This window comes from Pan paniscus, chromosome 10 (genome assembly GCF_029289425.2).
Source record: "Pan paniscus chromosome 10, NHGRI_mPanPan1-v2.0_pri, whole genome shotgun sequence".
Classification (NCBI taxonomy): Eukaryota; Metazoa; Chordata; class Mammalia; order Primates; family Hominidae; genus Pan; species Pan paniscus.
The window spans coordinates 50,767,059-50,788,131 of NC_073259.2; the positions used below are offsets into that span (position 1 = coordinate 50,767,059).

General features: G+C 37.2%; 1 protein-coding gene across 1 annotated transcript in view; it reads left to right on the forward strand.

The window, feature by feature from the left end:
• Positions 1 to 21,073, forward strand: part of ADAMTS20 (ADAM metallopeptidase with thrombospondin type 1 motif 20) — a 191,725-nt gene that overhangs the window by 146,964 nt on the left and 23,688 nt on the right. The window contains exons 27-29 of the mRNA XM_055095736.2: positions 14,200 to 14,373; positions 14,449 to 14,619; positions 20,616 to 20,813. Coding sequence (XP_054951711.1) covers positions 14,200 to 14,373; positions 14,449 to 14,619; positions 20,616 to 20,813 — 543 coding nt within the window. The remainder of the gene's footprint in view (positions 1 to 14,199; positions 14,374 to 14,448; positions 14,620 to 20,615; positions 20,814 to 21,073) is intronic.

A 21,073-nucleotide genomic window follows, 5' to 3' on the forward strand; every position in this document is an offset into this window, starting at 1 on the left:
GGTAGGCATGCATTTGAAAATGACTGTCAAACACCACCAGCTTGGGAAATATTGACAGGACAAAAGCCATGAATGAAGTCAGAAAAGATAACTGGAATAATTTCCTGAGGACTAATTTCAATGGGTCTAGACTTTCAATGTAGCCATCTGGCTGCTCTCAGTAGTACCTCAGAGAGCTTATCTATTTCTTAAAGGGCCTAGTCCTGCAAAAGGAAAAAGACATCCATCTTCTGATGTTGGAACTTCCTTATCTCTGTCAGATGTTTGAGTTATGTCTATTGGAGAGCTAGAAGGAAATGGAGTTTCCCCTGGGGTCAAAAGTCATCATCATTCTCTCTTTGCGCTCAGCATGTCAATGCAGGACACACAGCTTTGGAGTGGAATTATGTCAGTGCCTCACTGATACTGAATAAAAGCCTCCCAAATTGAGTAAAAATCTCAAATTTCTTTGTAGAAGAGGCAGCCTCTGTCAAGTGTTAATGTGCTGGGGCTTGTGGTCAATGTTTAATTGAAAACTAGATGCTAATGCATCTCTGTTTTTTATCCCACAAAAAAAGATGTATTATTGGGCATTTGCTTCTATATTGAATGTTCATCAAATAAATCAATTATTTTTCATGCTTTACCAGAGGTCATGATTTAAAAGATTTCTCTATTAACTTGTTTTATTTTGTAAATGTCACTACTCCCTACTAAGTTGTTCAAGAAAGAAATACTGGATCCATCCTTATCCTTTTTCCTTGCCTCCATAGTTAGTCACTCAACAGGTTCTCTCATCTCTTTCAAGTAGCTCTTGAATCTCCATTGCACACACCCCGGTCTAGTTTAATAGTTCATCATCATCTGTTCCTGAGTCTGTAATGGCCTCTCTACATATATTTTGGCCATTATTTACATTCACATAGTGTGAGCTCAGAAGAACTCAGATATGCTTGTGTCACTTAATATCATCTTGTGTCACTTAATATCATCTGTGACTAAGCATTATCCTTAGGGAGTAAGACTAAAACCTAACCCATGCTCACTTGTTCAGAATTATCTCAGACCAGTATCTCTTTTCCTCTTGGAGACAATGGATATTTTGTTTCCACACCTAGCTTTGTATCTAAGCTAAATACTTTTTACTTTGAATACTGTGATCTAATTGCAAAAATACTCACCATCTCTTAAATTATTATGTTTCCAATATTGTGGTTTTGCTTAAAGTGGAGGTTTGCCTTACTTGATCTGGATAGAGGTGTGTCAGGATAATGGCAAAGTAGCTTTCACCTAAGGGTGTGAAACATTGCAAAGGCACTGAATATGAACAGCCACAGACCTGTCCAGCAGTTAACTCCCAGTTCCTACATCAGGAAGGAGCCACGGGGGCATGGGAGTGGAAGTGGGAGAGACTTTTTGTGTCTTGGCCACCAATATTCCTGTTGGTCCCAAAGATTCTTTTGCTGCTGTGCAGCTGCTGCAGCTGTTGTGGTTGGTATTCATGAGAGACACTTTCTGTCTCTGAACCTCCAGCTCCACAATAGTGAATCCATCATCCGTGGTAACAAATTGGCCTTGGCTTACCACCAAATATGAAATTATATAAAATCTGCTAAAGGAACATATTTCTGGGGCTTCAAAAATACAGATATGAATATTTAAGGACTATAAAAAATAGATGCTTTTTATATAATTTGCTTGCTTCTCTTTGAATTAGTTTTCCTTGTCATAGAAATTAGTTGCATTCACCCACACAGTCCCCAAATCTCTGCCAGAAACAAATGACCACTTATGAAGTCATTGCCTTTTGATTTATTCTATAAAAAGCACCCACACGAAGTTAACAATTGCAAGCTGTCATTGCACTACATATAATACTGTATTAAACAGAAGCGTAATTTCAGAGGTAGTTACAAGATAATCACTGGTTGTTGCTTTATTCCGATTGTATAAATTGTAACATTACCTTAATATAATCACTCATTCTTAAAATAATTTCATTTTATTACTATTTTACATGATGCCTCAAATGGAAAGACTCATTTGGTAAATTTTGACCACGGAGGTGCTTAAATGAGTTTTGAAGGAACACTCTTCATTTGATATTTGTATCTTTTTTTTTAACGAAAGGATTTAGTAACGCATTTTAATGACTGTTGCTAAACAGGAACAAACATTGCTATACAGGGCCATTTGTCCTCTATGTTCAAATATATATCCTTAGATGCAAATTAAATAATTGAATCATTTAAAAGAAAAAATAATCCCACCCCACCCCCACTTCCTGGAAGCGAGGGGATTTTTTTTTTCGTTTAATTTTATCTATTTGGGAATAGCAGCTTCACTTGTAAATTCAAGTTTTTAAAGCTAGTATGGTTCTAGATTCTTCATTGTCTCAGGTCCCATCTACTTACTTTAGTGCCATCCAAATGCACAATCTCTAGGAAAAAAATATCCTGAATTCTCACCTCCCCTTAATCATGGCAAACCTGCTGGACAATTTAGATACCTAAAGAATCTCACACAACAGTATTCAATGTAGAACCAGGTCAAATCAGCCTCTTGGCTGCTTACACCTTCTTTGAGACCCATCATTTTCTTACTTGCATTTTAAGACCAGAGCTGGGACCAAAGGTGATATAAATTCCAAAATCCCACAAATCTGCTGCCCAGTGCTCCCCACCCAAAGCCCCTAATTTGGAAAAAAAAGAAAAGAAAGAAACTGTATGCTAAATGCTAGATGTTTAAGATATTTTGTATTTCTGTAATTCCATATTGTCTATATTTCAAAAATACGTAAGTATAAATCTTTATTTCTATATTTTCAGAATTTCTGACATATACATATATGTTTTATAATTTGAAAAATAGTAAATGTTAATTTTTTTAAGTCCCTAAAGCTCCTAAGAATCTGTGATCCCTTCATTTGAAATGTCAGGGTATTCAGTGACATTTCTACTGGTGAAGGTAGACTAGGGTTCAGGGACAGGGAGGATGCCCTCCTGCTTCCAGCGCTGGTTAAACTTTGCTTCCTAATTTTTTCTAGATAGTGAAATTCTATTTTTAATTTCAGTGCTATCTGTTAATGCTCCTCCTTTATCATCTTTCTTGATATTTAAAATGGCCTTTCTTGGGGTAGGCTGAGGTGACTAGCACTCTAACTTAGGGCATTTATCAAACTTTTCAAGGCATAAATGGTTGAATCTCCATAAGAAAAGTAAAAAAATGAGAAGAAGGGAGCAGCAAGGGACAGTCACTTCCTGACACTATATTAAGAGTTTTTATTCCCCACAAATGCAGGTTTTATTACGTTCATTAGGCAGATGAAGAAACAGCAGCTTATAGAAAGGTTAAGAAGCTTGTATAGGTCATAGTGCAGGAAATGTTGGGGGCAGGGATTTGAACAGAGGTCTAGTTGAGCTTTCTCCATTATACTAGTTATCGTTATCCCATTAATATCATTATACATTAGCTCATCCTTATATTTCCTTAGCAAATTATTGCCCCTTTGGCCAAGAAGGGGCCTGAAGTTCACAATTTCAGGCCGTCACTGCACTACATGTAATAATGTAGTCAATAGAAATGTAATTTCTAAGTTGTGCTGAATTCATGGCAAGTTTTTAATGTAAAACTGTCTGTTGCATAAATATGAAATATTATATATATAGATTTTACAGGTTAAACGGTAAATAACTGAGGATATAGTTGATCACATATTAAATATGATGGAGTTGCTTAAATCACTAACATACTAGGTTACATTAACAGAAGGATGATGTTCAAAGTGTTGGGCACTAATATATCCTGATCAGATATTTGGAGTGGTGCCTATTCTGGAATACAGATTATAAGTAAAATCTTGACAATTTTCCATATCCCTAGAGAAAAACAATTAAATGGTAGCAACTATGCTATGTCAGTTGTCTAGTGTTCTGCTGCCAGTAGCAAGAGCCCTGATTTTATTAGTGGTTTAAACTACAAAGACTTTTATCTTTCATATAACAAAATCAGAGTGTTGCTGATTTTAATTTTAATTCAGCAGCTCTACAACATTAGGGTGCTGGATTGGCATTTCTGTGATTCTGTTGTTCAACTTGTAATGGTCATAAAATGGCTGCCACAGTTCCAGTCCTCACATCTTCATACTTTCTCACATGAAATTAGGTATATATTTGTTCTACATTTAAAAGACAGACAGATTCTGGACAATGCATTAAAGTTTAAAAAATATTCTAGTTCAATATAAGAGAATATTTGCTAATGTTGCAGATTAAAAAATGCCATGGCTGCTTTCACAATACGGTGAACATAGCCACAATGAAGTTAAGTATGGGTAGGTTTTATGGTCACTCATTCATTATTGTTATAGAAGGATTTCATAATGAAAGAGAAATTAGGATTACTTATTCCTAGAGTCTCTTTAACCTCAAAATACTATACTACTGCTAATGGTACTACTATATTATTGATTCCCTTGAAATAAACCATAGTTGCAAATAAGTGACTATAATGAAATCAAAACCTTATCCATAATAAAAAAAATTATAAACAAGGCTTCAAAAGAGAAGACTTCCCTATTTTCATTTTAAATAATTATTTATTAAATAGCAGAGTGAGTCAGCCTTGATGAACCCATTTTTTCAATGCAGAATCTAATATTTCCTTATCTCTGCTCCACAATAGCTATAATGGCTACAGTACCTGTGGATTTGCTAAAATTTACCTAATCCATTTCCACTCTCAAGTCTTTAAAGCACTAATGTATGCAGTGTTATATTTGTTCATAAATAGGATATTTATGAACTGTCTGGATTGAGTTATGTAATATAGATGAAGAAGTAGTGCATCCCAGTCAATTAGGTGGTGGTATAATTGCCCTTACAGCTTCACAATGCCTTTACATTCATTACCTGGATTTTTTTAAAAAACAAAATTTGACATGCTTATATTAGTTCTATAAAACTGTTAAAATAATGGATACATATTAAGGTGTTATAATGTACCTTGAGAAGCCATTCTAGTAAGCCACTTAAGAGTGGATGATAGTGTTTTCCCTGTATCTACAACCATAGAAGAAAATGGCTTTGGGAAAAGGGAAAGAGTTCTGCTATGGAAATGTTACATTTTAGGTGCCTTTGACATATCTAAGTAGAAAACATATAAAAATCTTGTAAATACATGAAACGGTTCTTATAAATACATGAAAATGTAAATGCAGAACTCAGAACTGTGACCAAAGCTGGAGATAACATTTAGAAATTACTCATGTATAGAAGAAATTGCTCAGAAAGAGCTTTTTAAGAGAAGCCAGTTATAAATGGAGCCCTGGGATATGCTGACATTTAAAGAATATGCAGAGAAAATAGTAAAAGACCCTGAGAAGGAGCAATTCAAGAGGTAAGAGGAGACCCCCTAGAACTAAAGGAGTTTCAATCACAGAACCAGAATGATTCAACAGAAAGTGATCAGTGGTGCCAAATGTGTTCGGGAAATTAACTAAGAAAAGATTTGAAAACTTTCTATTGGACTTGGCAATTGGGGTTATTGATGACAACAGGCTAAGGAATATTCAATTTAAGCAATGAATTCGTCTATGTTAAAATCTAAAACCATACTGATTTATGCTTTTGTACTTTTATTCCTAAAAACTGAAAAACAAGTTATTTTTTTCTTCCAAGTAGTAGTCCCTTCTTTTTCTTTTTAGAGAAGAGGTTCATATCGAAAATATAGTAGCTAGCTGCTCTCTTAGTGGATTTTTAAAAACTCATGCTAGGATCAAAGGACCAATAATTAAGTGTGGTTTATTGAATTGTAGGAAATTATATTTATCTAATAGAACTTCTTGCTAAACTGTGTTTTATAAACTATTTTTTTCCAGGAATTCTTTTTCAGGCTTAGAAGCAGGATGTTTTCCAAATATAGTTTATATTTCTGAAATTAGCTGTGAAAAATGTTTTCAGGAGCTTTATTTTATAGGCTAGACATTTTCATAAGAGATTCATTTACGTTAAACTACATCCAGACATTTTAGTCTATTTAATATTGTGCCACACACAAAGTGCACATGAAATTATTATTCTCTACACAAAAAACTGTATATTTTTTTCTGAAAATATTTAATGAGTTGGCAAAATTCAACTTCTTAAGCATAACATGAAGGTCAGTGTAAGTTATGTAGATGTGCATAAGATTTTATACATTTAAATATGCCTTATATTTTACTTCATAAGTAAAACAACAAAAATTCTCTTTGAAGTTGGTGGTTGCTGCTTATACTCACAAGAGAGAAAACTAAATTTTAAAGTGCTTTTCCAGTAAAAATGTTGACACAGTTTATGAGAGGAATTTTAGTCTACTGGGTAAACGAAATTCTTCGCTTTTGTGGGCTTTAAATTTTTTTCTTTCAGGGTAAAACTGTATTTTGCAGATATATATTTACTGTTGTGAAAAGGAAATTAGTTACTCTGGAATCCTGCAGAAATAATGAACTTGGTGAATAACCTGATTTTTCCCCCTTATAATATTACAGTTGGGAATACTAATGGATCCCCAAACAATATTACTCATTATGACCTCCAATTCCTACTGGAATGACAAGGAATATAAACAATGAAACTCACAAATTAAATATCTTTAGACTTACTCTACACTTTGTTAACGTTGGCATCACAGCTCTTGTAGTTAAGCTCTGTTATTATATGGCTTTACTACTTAATTTTGGAAGATGTGACATCCTAGAGTTGAAAGATTGCCAAGTCCTTCTTCATCCCCAGGAGGCAACACAGTAAGAGCTCAGTCTGGAGTAAAAAAGAACGGAACTTCAACTATTTTTCACTGCTGCTATGATCTGAATATTTGCCAACCCTACACCTGAAAAAAAATATGCATGTGTTGAAATCCTAATCCTTGAGGTGATGGTATTAGGAGGTAGGGACTTTAGGAGCTGACTAAATAATGAGGGTAGAACACTCATTGTTGGAATTAGTTCTCTTATAAAAGACACTCCAGAGATCTAGCTTGTTCCTTCACCCATGTGACGACACAGTGAGAAGGCACCCTTCTACAGATCAGAAAGTAGGCCCTCACCAGACACTGACACCGCCAGCACCTTGATCTTGAAATTCCCAGCCTCCAGAACTGTGAGAAATAAATTACTGTTGTTTATAAGCCATGAGTTTATGGTATTTTGTTATAGCAGCCCTAATAGACTAAGATAAAAAAATTGGTACTGATAATGAGGTGCTGCTATAACAAATATCTAAAATACAGAAGTGGTTTTGGAACTGGGTAATGACTAGCAGCTGGAAGAGCTTTGAAATGCATGCTAGAAAAAGCCTATAGTGCCACGAATGGATCATTAAGGGCTATTCTTGTAAATGCCCATAAAGAAAAGAGGAGAGCTTTAGAGAGAGCCTCAATCTTTGAGAATACCTAAGTAGTTGCAAACAGAATGTTCTTAGAAATATGGACAGTAAAGGCCATGAAGTCTCAGATAGAAATTGTTATTGGACAGTGTAGGAAAGTCCATGCTTGCTTGAAAGTGGCAAAAAACAAACAAAAAAACAAAACCTGACAGAACTGTACTCATGTTCCAGTGTTTTGTGGAAGATAGAACTGATAAGTGATGAAATTGGCTGTTAGGCCGAGGATATTTCTAAGCAAAGTATTGAAGGTGCAACTTGGCTTCTCTTGACTGCTAATAGAAAAATTTAAAAAGAGAAATGATACAAAGATGGAGTTGTTAATAAAAAAGAAAGCAGAACTTAACATTTTGGAAAATTCTCAGCCTATTTATATTTGAAAAAATGAGAAAGTTTGTTCAGGAGAGAATACAAAAGGTGTGGCTGAATTTGATAAGGAGATTGGTTTGATTAGTTTGAATCAGCAATTTCAATCTAAGCTATGAGCTGTTTATCAGTACAACAGGGAGATTAGACAGCTATCTAAACAGATGCCATAATATATTGTCTAAGACAATGGAAGGATGGCCTCCCAACAGCATTCTGAAGCTCCTCAGGGATTGCATAGGCCCAGAGTGCAATGGCCTAAGGACAGAACAGGGCTGCAATGGTTTGGTGCCACCCCACATTATTGGCTCTGCTTCCCACATTCTGGCACAGCAGTCCTCAACTACCCCAGGTGTGTCTCCAGTGGTCCCAAGTACAGCAATGGCTATGACGGCCATCCCTCCAGAGTTCACAGGTGATAAACTTTAGCAGTGTCCAAGTGGGACTATCTCCACTGACACACAGAGTAAATGAGTCATGCTTGTGTGGCAACTTCCGCCTAAATTTCAAAGGATAGAGCTGCCTACGGACTTGGGCACATGAGCAAGGAAGAGGGCCATTGCAAGGGCAGAGATATGTTCATGGAAATATGGACAGTAAAGGCCATGAGGTCTCAGATGGAAATCATAACATGTTATCATGTTATTGGACAGTGGAGGAAAGTCCATCCTTGTTCTAAAGCAGCAAAAAAACAAAAACAAAAACAAAAACAAAAAAAAACCTGGCTGAATTGTCCCCACTAAGGTGATGCCATGGCATCAGAGCTGCCCCCATGACCCCAGACCACTATAGCCACTGGCATGCAACTTCAGTCTGGAAGGGCCATAGGCACCAAACTACAATCCATGAGAACTGTGGCATGGGCTGAATCCAACAAAGCCATGGGGCAATGCCACCTAGAGCCCTGAGGACCCAATCCCTGCCCCAGTGTGTCCAGAAGGTGGAACATTGCATCAAAGATTATTCTCAAGACTTAAGATTTACTGTTTTTGGCTCTGCTGGGTTTTTTACTTACTCAAGTCCTATTACCCTTTTCTTCTTTTCTACTTTTCTTTTTTGGAATGAGAATGTCTACCCTATGGCTTGCCTGTACCACCATTGTGTTGTGTAAGCACATAACTTTCTTGATTTCACAGGTTCACAGCTGAAGAGATATTTGCCTCAGGATGAATCAATTATACCTTGAATCTCACTCATATCTGATTGAGATGATACTGAGATGAGAGTCTGGACTTTATAGACTTTTGAATTGATGCTAGAATGAGCTAAGACTTTGGTATTATTGAGATGGAATGAATATATTTTTCATGGGAGAAGGACACGAATTTGAGGAGTGGGGCAGGGAAAGAATGGGATGATCTGAATGGTTGTGTTCTTTCAAAATTTATATGATGAAGTTCTGTCCCCCAAGGTGATGGTATTAGGAGGTGGGGCCTTTTCTAGTCCCTTATAAAGGACACCCCAGAAAGCTAGCTCATCCCTTCCTCCATGTGAGAACACAGTGAGAGGGTGCCCTGTAGGAACCAGAAAGTGGACTCTCACTGGATGTAGAATCTGCCAGCACCTTGATCTTGAAATTCCAGCCTCCAAAATTGTGGGAAGTAAATTTCTGGTGTGTGAGACATTCCGTTTATGGTATTTTGTTATAGCAGCCTGAACAGACTATGACAATCACTAACTATAGGCAGCACCTCAGGCAAGGGACTTTAACCTCTCTGAGTCCCAGTGTCCTCAGCCATAGTACCGCTTTTATAGAGCTGTTGACAGGAATAAATGTATGGAAAGTGTTCTGTGACATTTCACAAGTAACACAAAATTGTACACATAAGAAAAACAAGACTTGGACAAGGTTGTCTAAGTTTACAGTTTATACAGCCAGTTTTCCAAAACTCCTATCCATTGAAATATAATCATGAATCAACAAATCAGCCGAGATGGCCAAATAGGAACAGTTCCTGTCTGCAGCTTCTAGTGAGACCAATGCAGAAGGCAGGTGATTTCTGCATTTCCAACTGAGGTACCCAGTTCATCTCACTGGTTAGACACTGGGTACAGCCCATGGAGGGTGAACAGAAGCAGGCAGGACGGGATGTTGCCTCACCTGGGAAGCACAAGGGGTCGGGAAACTCCCTCCACTGGCCAAGGGAAGCCGTGAGGGACTGTGCCTTGAGGGACGGTCCTATCTGGCCCGGATACTATGCTTGTCCCCTGGTCTTTGCAACCCACCGACCAGGAGACTCCTTCAGGTGCCTACACCACCAGGGCCCTGGGTTTTAAGCACAAAACTGGGTGGCTGTTTGGGTAGACACCAAGCTATCTGCGGGAGGTTTTTTTTTGTACGTGGCACCCGGAATGCCAGCAAGACAGAATTGTTCACTCCCATGGAAAGGGGGCTGAAGCCAGACAGCCACATGGTCTAGCTCAGCAGATCCCACCCCATGGAGTCCGGCAAGCTAAGATCCACTGGCTTGAAATTCTTGCTGCCAGCACGGCAGTCTGATGTCAACCTGGGATGCTGGAGCTTGGTGGGGGGAGGGGCATCAGCCATTACTGAGACTTGACAGACAGTTTTCCTCTCACAGTGTAAACAAAGCCACAGGGAAGTTCAAATAGGATGGAGCCCACCACAATTCATTTTTTCAAATTGGGTGGAGCCCTCCACAACTCTAGCTTGCAGCTTTGCCGCTCTAGCCAAGCTGCCTCTCTAGATTCCTCTGCTCTGGGTAGGGTATCTCTGAAAGAAAGACAGCAGCCCCATTCAGGAGCTTATAGATAAAACTCCCATCTCCCTGAGACAGAGCAATTGGGAAGGGGCAACTGTGGGCGCAGCTTCAGCAGACTTAAATGTTCCTGCCTGCTGGCTCTGAAGAGAGCAGTGGATCTCCCAGCATAGCATTTGAGCTCTGCTAAGGGACAGAATGCCTCCTCATGTGGATCCCTGAGCTCTGTGCCTCCTGACTGGGAGACACCTCCCAGCAGGGGTCAACAGACACCTCATACAGGAGAGCTCCAGCTGGCATCTGATGGGTGCCCCTCTGGGACAAAACTTCCAGAGGATGGAAAAGGCAGCAATCTTTGCTGTTCTGCAGCCTCTGCTGGTGATACCCAGGCAAGCAGGGTCTGGCATGGACCTCCAGCAAACTCCAGGAGACCTGCAACAGAGGGGCCTGACTGTTGGAAGGAAAATTAACAAACAGAAAGCAATGGCATGAACATCAACAAAAGGACGTCCATGCCAAAACCCCATCCAATGGTCACCAACATCAAAGGCCAAAGGTAGATAAATCCACAAAGATAAGGAAAAACCAGCACAAAAAGCCTGAAAATTCCAAAAACCAGAATGCCTCTTCTCCTGCAGAGGATCACAACTCCTCGCCAGCAAAGGAACAAAACTGGACAGAGAATGAGTTTGGCGATTTGACAGAAGTAGGCTTCAGAAGGTGGGTAATAACAAACTCCTCCGAGCTAAAGGAGCATGTTCTAACACAGTGCAAGGAAGCCAAGAACCTTGAGAAAAGGTTAGGAGAGTTGCTAACTAGAATAACCAGTGTAGAGAAGAACATAAATGACCTGATGGAGCTGAAAAACACAGCACGAGAACTTCGTGAAGCATACACAAGTATCAATAGCTGAATCAATGAAGCAGAAGAAAGGATATCAGAGATTGAAGATCAACTTAATGAAATAAAGTGTGAAGACAAGATTAGAGATAAAAGAATGAAAAGGAGTGAACAAAGCCTCCGAGAAATGTGGGACAACGTGAAAAGACCAAACCTATGTTTGACTGGTGTACCTGAAAGTGACAGGGAGAATGGAACCAAGTTGGAAAGCACTCTTTAGTATATTATTCAGGAGAACGTCCCCAACCTAGTAAGACAGGCCAACATTCAAATTCAGGAAATATAGAGAACACTACAAAGGTAGTCCTGGAGAAAAGCAACCCCAAGACACATAATTGACAGATTCACCAAGGTTGAAATGAAGGAAAAAATGTTAAGGACAGCCAGAGAGAATGGTCTGGTTACCCACAAAGGGAAGCCCATTAGACTAACAGCGGATCTCTCTGCAGAAACCCTACAAGCCAGAAGAGAGTGGGGGCCGATATTCAACATTTTTAAAGAAAAGAATTTTCAACCCAGAATTTCATATCCAGCCAAACTAAGCTTCGTAAGCAAAGGAGAACTAGAGAAGCAAGAGCAAACAAATACAAAAGCTAGCAGAAGACAAGAAATAACTAAGATCAGAGCAGAACCAAAGGAGATAGAGACCTGAAAAACCCTTCAAAAAATCAATGAATCCAGGACCTGTTTTTTTGAAAAGATTAACAAAATAGGTAGACCGCTAGCCAGACTAATAGAGAAGAAAAGAGAGAAGAATCAAATAGACACAATAAAAATGATAAAGGAGATATCACCACTGATCCCACAGAAATACAAACTACCATCAAAGAATACTATAAACACCTCTATGCAAATAAATTAGAAAATCTTGAAGAAATGAATAAATTCCTGGACGCATACATCCTCCCAAGACTAAACCAGGAAGAAGTCAAATCCCTGAATAGACCCATAACAAATTCCGAAATTGAGGCAGTAATTAATAGCCAATGAAACAGAACAGAGGCCTCAGAAATAACACCACAGAACTACAACCATCTGATCTTGGACAAAAAATCTTTAACAAAAACAAGCAATGGGGAAAGGATTCCATATTTAATAAATGGTGTTGGGAAAACTGGCTAGCCATATGCAGAAAACTGAAACTGGACCCCCTCCTTACACCTTATACAAAAATTAACTCAAGATGGATTAAAGACTTAAACATAAGATCTAAAACCATAACATCTCTAAAAGAAAACCTAGGAAATACCATTCAGGACATAGGCATGGGCAAAGACTTCATGACTAAAACACCAAAAGCAATGTCAACAAAAGCCAAAATTGACAAATCGGATCTAATTAAGCTAAAGAGCTTCTGGACAGCAAAATAAACTATCATCAGCGTGAACAGTCAATTTACAGAATGGGAGAAAATTTTTGCAATCTATCCATGTGACAAAGCGCTAATATCCAGAATCTACAAAGAACTTAAATTTACAAGAAAAAAGCAACCCCATTAAAAAGTGGTGAAGGATATGAACAGACTCTTTTCAAAAGAAGACATTTATGGGGCCAACAAACATATGATAAAAAGCTCATCATCACTGGTCATTAGAGAAATGCAAATCAAAACCACAATGAGATACCATCTCATGCCAGTTAGAATGGTGATCATTAAAAAGTCAGGGAACAACAGATGCTGGAGAGGATGTGGAGAAATAGGAATGCTTTTACACTGTTGGTGGGAGAGTAAATTAGTTCAACCATTGTGGAAGACAGTATGGCGATTCCTCAAGGATGTAGAACCAGAAATACCATTTGACCCAGCAATCCCATTTTTGGTATATGCGCATAGGATTATAAAACATTCTACTATAAAAAACGCATGCACACATATGTTTATAGCAGCACTGTTCACAATAACAAATAATTTGAACCAACCCAAATGCCCATCAAGAATAGACTGGATAAAGAAAATGCAGCACATATATAACATGGAATACTATGCAGCTATAAAAAAAGGATGAGTTCATGTCCTTTGCAGGGACACGGATGAAGCTGGAAACCATCATTCTCAGCAAACTAACACAGGAACAGAAAACCAAACACCGCATGTTCTCACTCATAAGTGGGAGTTGAACAATGAGAACACATGGACACATGGAGGGGAATATCACACACTGGGGCCTGTCGAGGGGGTTTGGGGACAAGGTGAGGCATTGCATTAGGAGAAATACCTAATGCAGATGACGGGTTGATGGTTGCAGCAAACCACCATGGCACATGTATACCTACGTAACAAAGCGGCATGTTCTGCACATGTATCCCAGAACTTAAAGTATTAAAAAAAATTAGCAAGTATTTAGATTCCATAACAGGTACAAACTATAGTAGGTACTGTAGATAAAAAGATGAATATAACACAATCTTGGAAATTATTGTTTCTTTGAGGGAGATAATGAGTATAGTCTAAGAATTTAATTGACATTTAAAAGCAATGTTGTGGAATAATTCATGATTAATTGTGTGGTAATTTTTATAGACATTATACTTATTTAAGTAGAAGACAGAGTCATTGATTGAGATGCTGTCTACTATAACTTGATTCGCTTGTCAGAGTTTCTGTAAAGCTTGAAGTGCCTTATGCCGAACAGGGAAAATATACATTTACAGAGATAATGGTAAAAATACTTATTGTATGTATTTTTTATCTAATTCATGTTTTAATACCAGGCTGTATTTAAAATAAATAATATGTAATGGCTCCATTGGCTACTTTTATATAATTTGGTATTTCTTAGCTAATTGTTCAAATCAACTGGACTCCTTTGTAGTGCTCTGTGACCTGTGGCTCTGGAGTTCAGCAGAGGGATGTATACTGCAGACTGAAAGGTGTTGGTCAGGTGGTTGAAGAAATGTGTGATCAGTCCACCCGACCTTGTTCTCAGAGGCGATGTTGGAGTCAGGACTGTGTGCAGCACAAGGGGATGGAAAGAGGGAGGCTGAATGTGAGTATCGACATGTAAATTTTCAAAGACACTGCATATAAGAATGTGTTATTCATTTGGTTATTGCATTTCTAGTGTTCAACATCATGTGAGAGAAAAGATTCACATCAACGAATGGAGTGCACAGATAACCAAATCAGACAAGTGAATGAAATAGTCTATAATTCTTCAACCATATCTCTTACATCCAAGAATTGCAGGAACCCTCCTTGCAATTACATTGTGGTAACAGCAGACTCATCACAGGTAAGGTAAAGAAAGGAAGTTGAGAATTTTTGCTCCTTGATAAAACAGCTGGATCTACAATTTGACACAGGTGAAACTGGGTATAAAATTTGAATATGAGGGCAGATGATGGTATGCATATCAATCTAAGGAATGAGACCACTGACAGTTGGATGGTGCAAATAGAGTAATAGTGACATATGTGTTAAACTCTAGTGCAAATCTCAAGTGTCAGTAGGTGCCAACTGTGAAACCAACCACCAGGAACAATTTGGCAAACTGGCACTGTACAGTTGTCCACTTTTTAGAAATGGCTTTATCGAGGTGTAATTGATGAACCATAAACTAAATATATTCAAAATATATAGCTTAATAAGTTTTAACACATGTACACAGCCATAAAACCAGTACCATTTTGATTTCCGTCACTCCCAAAAGTTTCCTTGTGCTGCTTTATAATCTCTTTCCCTCCTCTCTTTTCCCTCCTCACCCAATAAGTGACCTTACCTGTTTTCTATATTAGTGATCTATCACTATACTTGTTTGCATTTTCTAGAGTTTTATATAAGTGGATCATACAGTACATACTTTTTTTGTCTGCTGTAATGTAAGTATTTTGAGATTCGATCAGGTTGTAGTATGTATCAATAGTTTTTTCTTTTATTGTTGAATAATATTCCATTATATGGATGTCTTTACATTTGCTTTTCTTTTCTTTCTGATGTCTGATCCCCATCCAGTCTGTTTTTTATCTAAGCCATTATCATCTTCATCTTTAGAGGTTTAATTTCAGCTTTTTTATATCTTCCATATCTCTACTTAACATTTTGAACATATGAAACATAGTTACTTTTATTTTTGTAGGTAAAATTTTCCAATTTTTATTTTATTTTTTTCTTGAATTTTTTAAAAAATTATCTTTTTAACATCTTCTTCTGGACATCTAATTCTAACATCTATGCACATGTTTATAATTTAGTGAATTTTAGTATAATCACCTGTATGTGCAAGCATCACCATGATCTAATCCCAGGCCTTTTTATCACTCCCAAAAAAAATCTGCACCCATAAGTAGTAATTCCTTATTCTCACATTTTCTCCTAGTCTCAGACAACCACTAATCTGCTTTCCGTATCTGTGGATTTGCCTGTTCTGCACATTTGGTATAAATGGAATCATACCATATGTGGTCTTTTGTGTCTAGCTTCTTTCACTTAGCATGATATTTTAAAACTTTATACAAGTTTTATCATACATCAATGCTTCATTCCTTTTTATGATAAATAATATTCCATTGTAGGAATATACTATATTTTGTCTATTTATTTGTCAGTTGATGGACATTTGGATTGATTCCAATTTTGATGTTTCAATAATGCTGTTAGGAACATTTGCATACAAGTTTTTGTGTGGATGTATGTTTTCAATTTTCTTGGGCATATACCTAGGGATACAATAGCTGGGTATCATAACTCTATTTAATATTTTGAGGAACTGCCAAACTGTTTTCCACAGTGGCCACACCATTTTTCTTTCCTATCAGCAATGTATAAAGGTTCCTATTTCTCTCTCCATATCATCATCAGTCATCAACAGCACTTGTTATAATCCATCTTTTTTTAACATAACCTTCCTAGTATGTATGAAATGGTATCTATTTTGTGTTTAAGTTGCATTTCTCTAATGACTAATGATGTTGAGTATCTTTTTGTGTGTGTTTTAGGTATTTGTATATCTTTAGATAAATGTCTATTCAAATCTTCTGCCCATCTTTTTTTTTTTTTTTTTTTTTTTGAGATGCAGTCTTGTTCTGTTGCCCAAGCTGGAGTGCGGTGGTATAATTACAGCTCACTGAAGTCTTGACCTCCTAGGCTCAAGCAATCCTCCCACCTAAACTTGCTGAGTAGCTGCGACTACAGCCATGTGCCACCATTTCTAGCTTTTTTTTTTTTTTTTGTAGAGATGGGGTCTCCCTGTGTTGCCCAAGCTGGTTTCTTACTCCTGGGCTCAAGGGATCATCCCTCCTGGGCCTCCAAAAGTGCTGGGACTATAGCATAAGCTACCATGCCTGGCTGCTCATTTTTTCACTGGGTGAGTTGTAAATTATTTATATATTCTGGGTACCAACTTTTATCAGTTAGATGATTTGCAAATATTTTCTCCAATTCTGTGGGTTATCTTTTCTCTTAATAGTATGCTTTGATGAAGTGAAATTTATTTTGTTTTTTGTTTTAGTTCTTTGGCTTTAAGTATCATATCTAAGAAACTATTGCCTACTTCATGCTCACAAAGATATATATCTATGTTTTCTTTGTAGACTTTTATAATTGTAGCTCAGATAATTAGGAGTTTGATACATTTTGAGTTAATTTTTGTATGTGATGTGAGGTAGGGGTCTAATTTCATCCTTCTGCATGAAAAGATTATTCTTTCCCCCATTGAATTAGCTTGGCATCCTTGTCAAAAATCAATTGACAATTGACCATAAATGTATTGGTTTATTTCTGAACTCTCAATTCTATTTTCTTGATCTATATGCCTATGAATATATTATTACCATGTAGTCTTGATGACTGTAATTTTATAGTAAGTTTTGAAGTCAGGAAGTATGAGTGAACCAACTTTTTTCCTTCCTCTTTAAGATTACTGGGCTATTCTGAGTCTCTTACATTTCCATGTGAATTTTAGGACCAGTTTGTCAAGTTCTGTGTAAGAGCCAGCTGAGATTTTGTTAGAGGTTGCAATGACTCTTGTTCAACTTGGTAGATATTATTATCTTAATAATATTGTCTTCTTATCTACAAATGTGGAATGAATTTCCATTAATTTAGGTTTTAACTTATTTCAAGTGTGTCTTATAGTGTGCAAATCTTGCACTTCTTTTAATTTATTCCTGAGCATTTTTTATATTCTGTAAATGGAATTGTTCTATTAGTTTCATTTTTCTTATTATTCGTTGCTAGTGTATAGAAATAGAATTGTTTTTTGTGTATTGAAAATTTTTGGGGGGATTTAATTATTTAGTGTGTGGATTAAATGGGATTTTCTACTTACAATATCATCTCATCTACAAATAGAGATAGTTTTACTTCTTCCTTTAAAGATGGATGCCTTTTGTACCTTTCCTTGTCCAATTTCCCTATCTAGAAATTCCAGAATAATGTTAAATAGAAGTGGTAAAAACAGACATTTCAGTCTTGTTCCTGCTTTCTGTAGGAAAACTTTTAGTTTTCCTAATTCAGTATGCTAACTATGGATTTTCTGTAGATTCCCTTTATCAGATTGAAGAAGTACCCTTCTAGTCCTAGTTTGCTTCATGTTTATATTATGAAAGTGTGTTAGATTTTGTCAAATGTTTAGTCTACATCTACTGAAATTATCATATTTTTTGTCCATTCTTCTATTAGTATGGTGTATTACATAGATTGACTTTCATATGTTACAATAATCTTGCATTCCTGGGATAAATCTTACTTCGTCATGGTGTATAATCCTTTTTATGTGTTGCTGGAATTGTTTTGCTAGTGTTTTGTTGTAGAACTTTACATCTGTATTCTTAAGAACTACTGGTCTATAGTTTTTTTTTTATGATGTCTGTCTGGATTTGGGAAATACTGGCTTCATAGGATGAGTTAGGCAGTGCTCCTTTTTATTCTATCTGTGGAATAGTTTTGGCAGACTTGGTGCTAATTCTTCTTTAAGCATTTGGTCCTGGGCTTTTCTTGTGTGAAGTGTTTTGGTTACAAATTTAATCTCTTTACTTGTGATAAGTCTATTCAGATTCTTCCTCCTCCCCAGGGTTTGTTGTTGCTACTGTTTGTTGTTGTTTGTTTTTTAGTGACTTTTCTGAACTAACTGTTAAGTCTGTATTCTTTGTCATACATGGCCACTGAAGTCTCTGCTCACTTAGTTTAGTTGTCAGCTGTGACTAGACAGTAATTTCCTTAATATCTGGAACCAATAATTTTGGTTCCCTAGCCTTTGCCAAGGTACTGTGTGTTGGGGGGTTGGGAGTAGGGTGTGGCCTTCAACACTCATCAGGTTGTTGACAACTCTTCCTTAATCTTAACTTTCTGCTTGTGTAGAGCCTTGAGGTCAGCTGGAAGAGAGGCTGCAGGCCCTCCTCAGATGCTTCCTGAGCTTGCAGACAGACCTGGACATGTGTACAATCTGATGCATGTTCACGGCCATCTAGATCCCATTAATACACTGGAGCTTTTCAAAGCTCTGATGGACATCTTATTCCCTAGCTTTTCCTTTTAAGCCTTTTTAGCTAGCCTGTTGTTGCTCCAACTGTTATTCAGCATCCTGGAAACTGCAAAGTTAAACAATGGTTTTTAATTGAGCGCAACAAGTGTCCCTAGATTTTTAGCACTGAGCAAGTCAGGTCAAATAAAGATATTCTTGCAAGTGGGGTCTTCCAGAAAACCACTAAACAGTTCAAATAATGACAATTCTCTGGGAATGAGGCTTTGAATGATATCCAAGCCTGTTCTGCTCCCCTCCAGTGGCTGCCGGAATTCTGGTTTCACCATAATCACAGGGCTGTTGATTTTGAAGGTTACCATGGAGCTAGAAAGAAGAGAATGGAAATAGGAGAAGTTAAACCATCACAAAACTTGCTCTTCTTACCAAGAGTTAGCCATGTTTATTGAATAAATGCCTTCTGGATTGCTGCAAGTCTTTGGTCAGTTTCTAGAGTTCTGAAAAAACTGATCGGGCAAATTTTGCCCATTTTGTCACTGCTATTATAGAAGAGAGAATTTTTAGATGTCCTTACTCTTCCATTTTCACAGATGTCACCCCTCTAGGGATGTTTTGATGGACAGGTTTTTTCTTCATTATGAGTCTTATTTTCCAGGTTCTTTGCATTCCAATTAATTTTCTGTTGCATGTCAGCCATGAATTTTACCTTTTTGGTGACTAGATATTTTTTATTCCTATACATGTATTTTGAGTTTTGTTATGGGTTGCATTAATTTTGTTGGAGAACAGTTTGACTCTCTCTTGCCTTGCACTTAAGATTTTGTAGGCAGATCAGTATATTGTTTAATCTAGGGTTAACTGTTCCTCTCTACTGTGGCAAGACCCTTTTGAGTACTTTACCTATTTCCTCATGTATTTAAATTTTCCAGTCTAGCTGGAGGGAATAGGCACTATATTTGGTTCTGTGTGATCATTAGAGAAAGTAACTTCTAAGCCTTTTGTTTGGTTAATTGCCTCACTTTGGTTGGTGTCCTCACAGGTATGTACACACTGCTGGTCAGAGCTCTGCTGTCTTCCTTTCATTGTGCCAAGACCTGGAAAGTTTTTCAAAGCAGTAGGCTGGAATGATTTTATAGTGTCACTTTGTTTCTCATCTGTCATGGATTACTATTCTTTACTGTCTAATGTTGAGTGTCTTAAAAGCCATTGCTTTATATATTTTGTTCAGATGTTTTAGTTGTTTAAAGTTAGAAGGTAAATCTATTCCTTGTTACTCCTCTTTTGCTAAAAGCAGAAATCTATTTGCCCATTTTTGGATTGGGGCTTTAATTTACACCTAAATCACTTACCTATTTTAGTCAAGTGTTATTAGACTTTACAGTATATCTATGAAGATACATGTGTGCTAACTTATACATAGTTACCAGTGATCTAAGGCTAATAGATACCCTTTATTTCCAGTAAGGACCCTCAAAATGTTTTATTCCTCCAATGCTGTGCCTATTGGGAGATATAGTTTCATACAATTAAGATGGTAATGTAATGAAAACACACACACACACACACACACACGCACACACAGGCACTACAGCTAGAAAATCTAGCCTGAATCTGAGATTCTTTCCTTTATTGGTACAACTCTGGGAAACTTGTCTAATGTCTGAACCTATGTTTGCTCATCTGTAAATGAAGCTAATTAAATAGGATTGTTGTGGAAATGACACAGCATAATATATATTAAGCATCTGACAAATATTAGGCCCTGGCTAAAGTTAATGACATTTTCTTTCTTGTAATTATGTATTTTTCAGTGTGCAAACAACTGTGGATTTAGTTACAGACAAAGGATTACATATTGCACCGAGATCCCATCTACTAAGAAACATAAGCTCCATCGACTTCGGCCTATAGTTTATCAAGAATGCCCTGTGGTGCCTTCCTCTCAGGTTTACAAATGCATTAACAGCTGTTTGCATTTGGCCACTTGGAAAGTTGGAAAATGGAGCAAGGTCGGTGTACAATTATGAATTTTAAAACTTCTGAATAAGACTTTCTAGGTGTGGGAAATCTGGTAATCTGTTTGTATGTCTAACTAGATCCTCAGAGTTGCCTCAAACCACTATTTTCTAAAATCCACATTACCAGTTATTTATATAAATATTTTATCTCTTGTTCGATGCTTGCTATAACTCGCTTAAAGCAGAGACCATAACTCATACTTATTTCTGTTCTTAGATAACTTAGCACAGTGGCTTGCACTTTGAGTAAG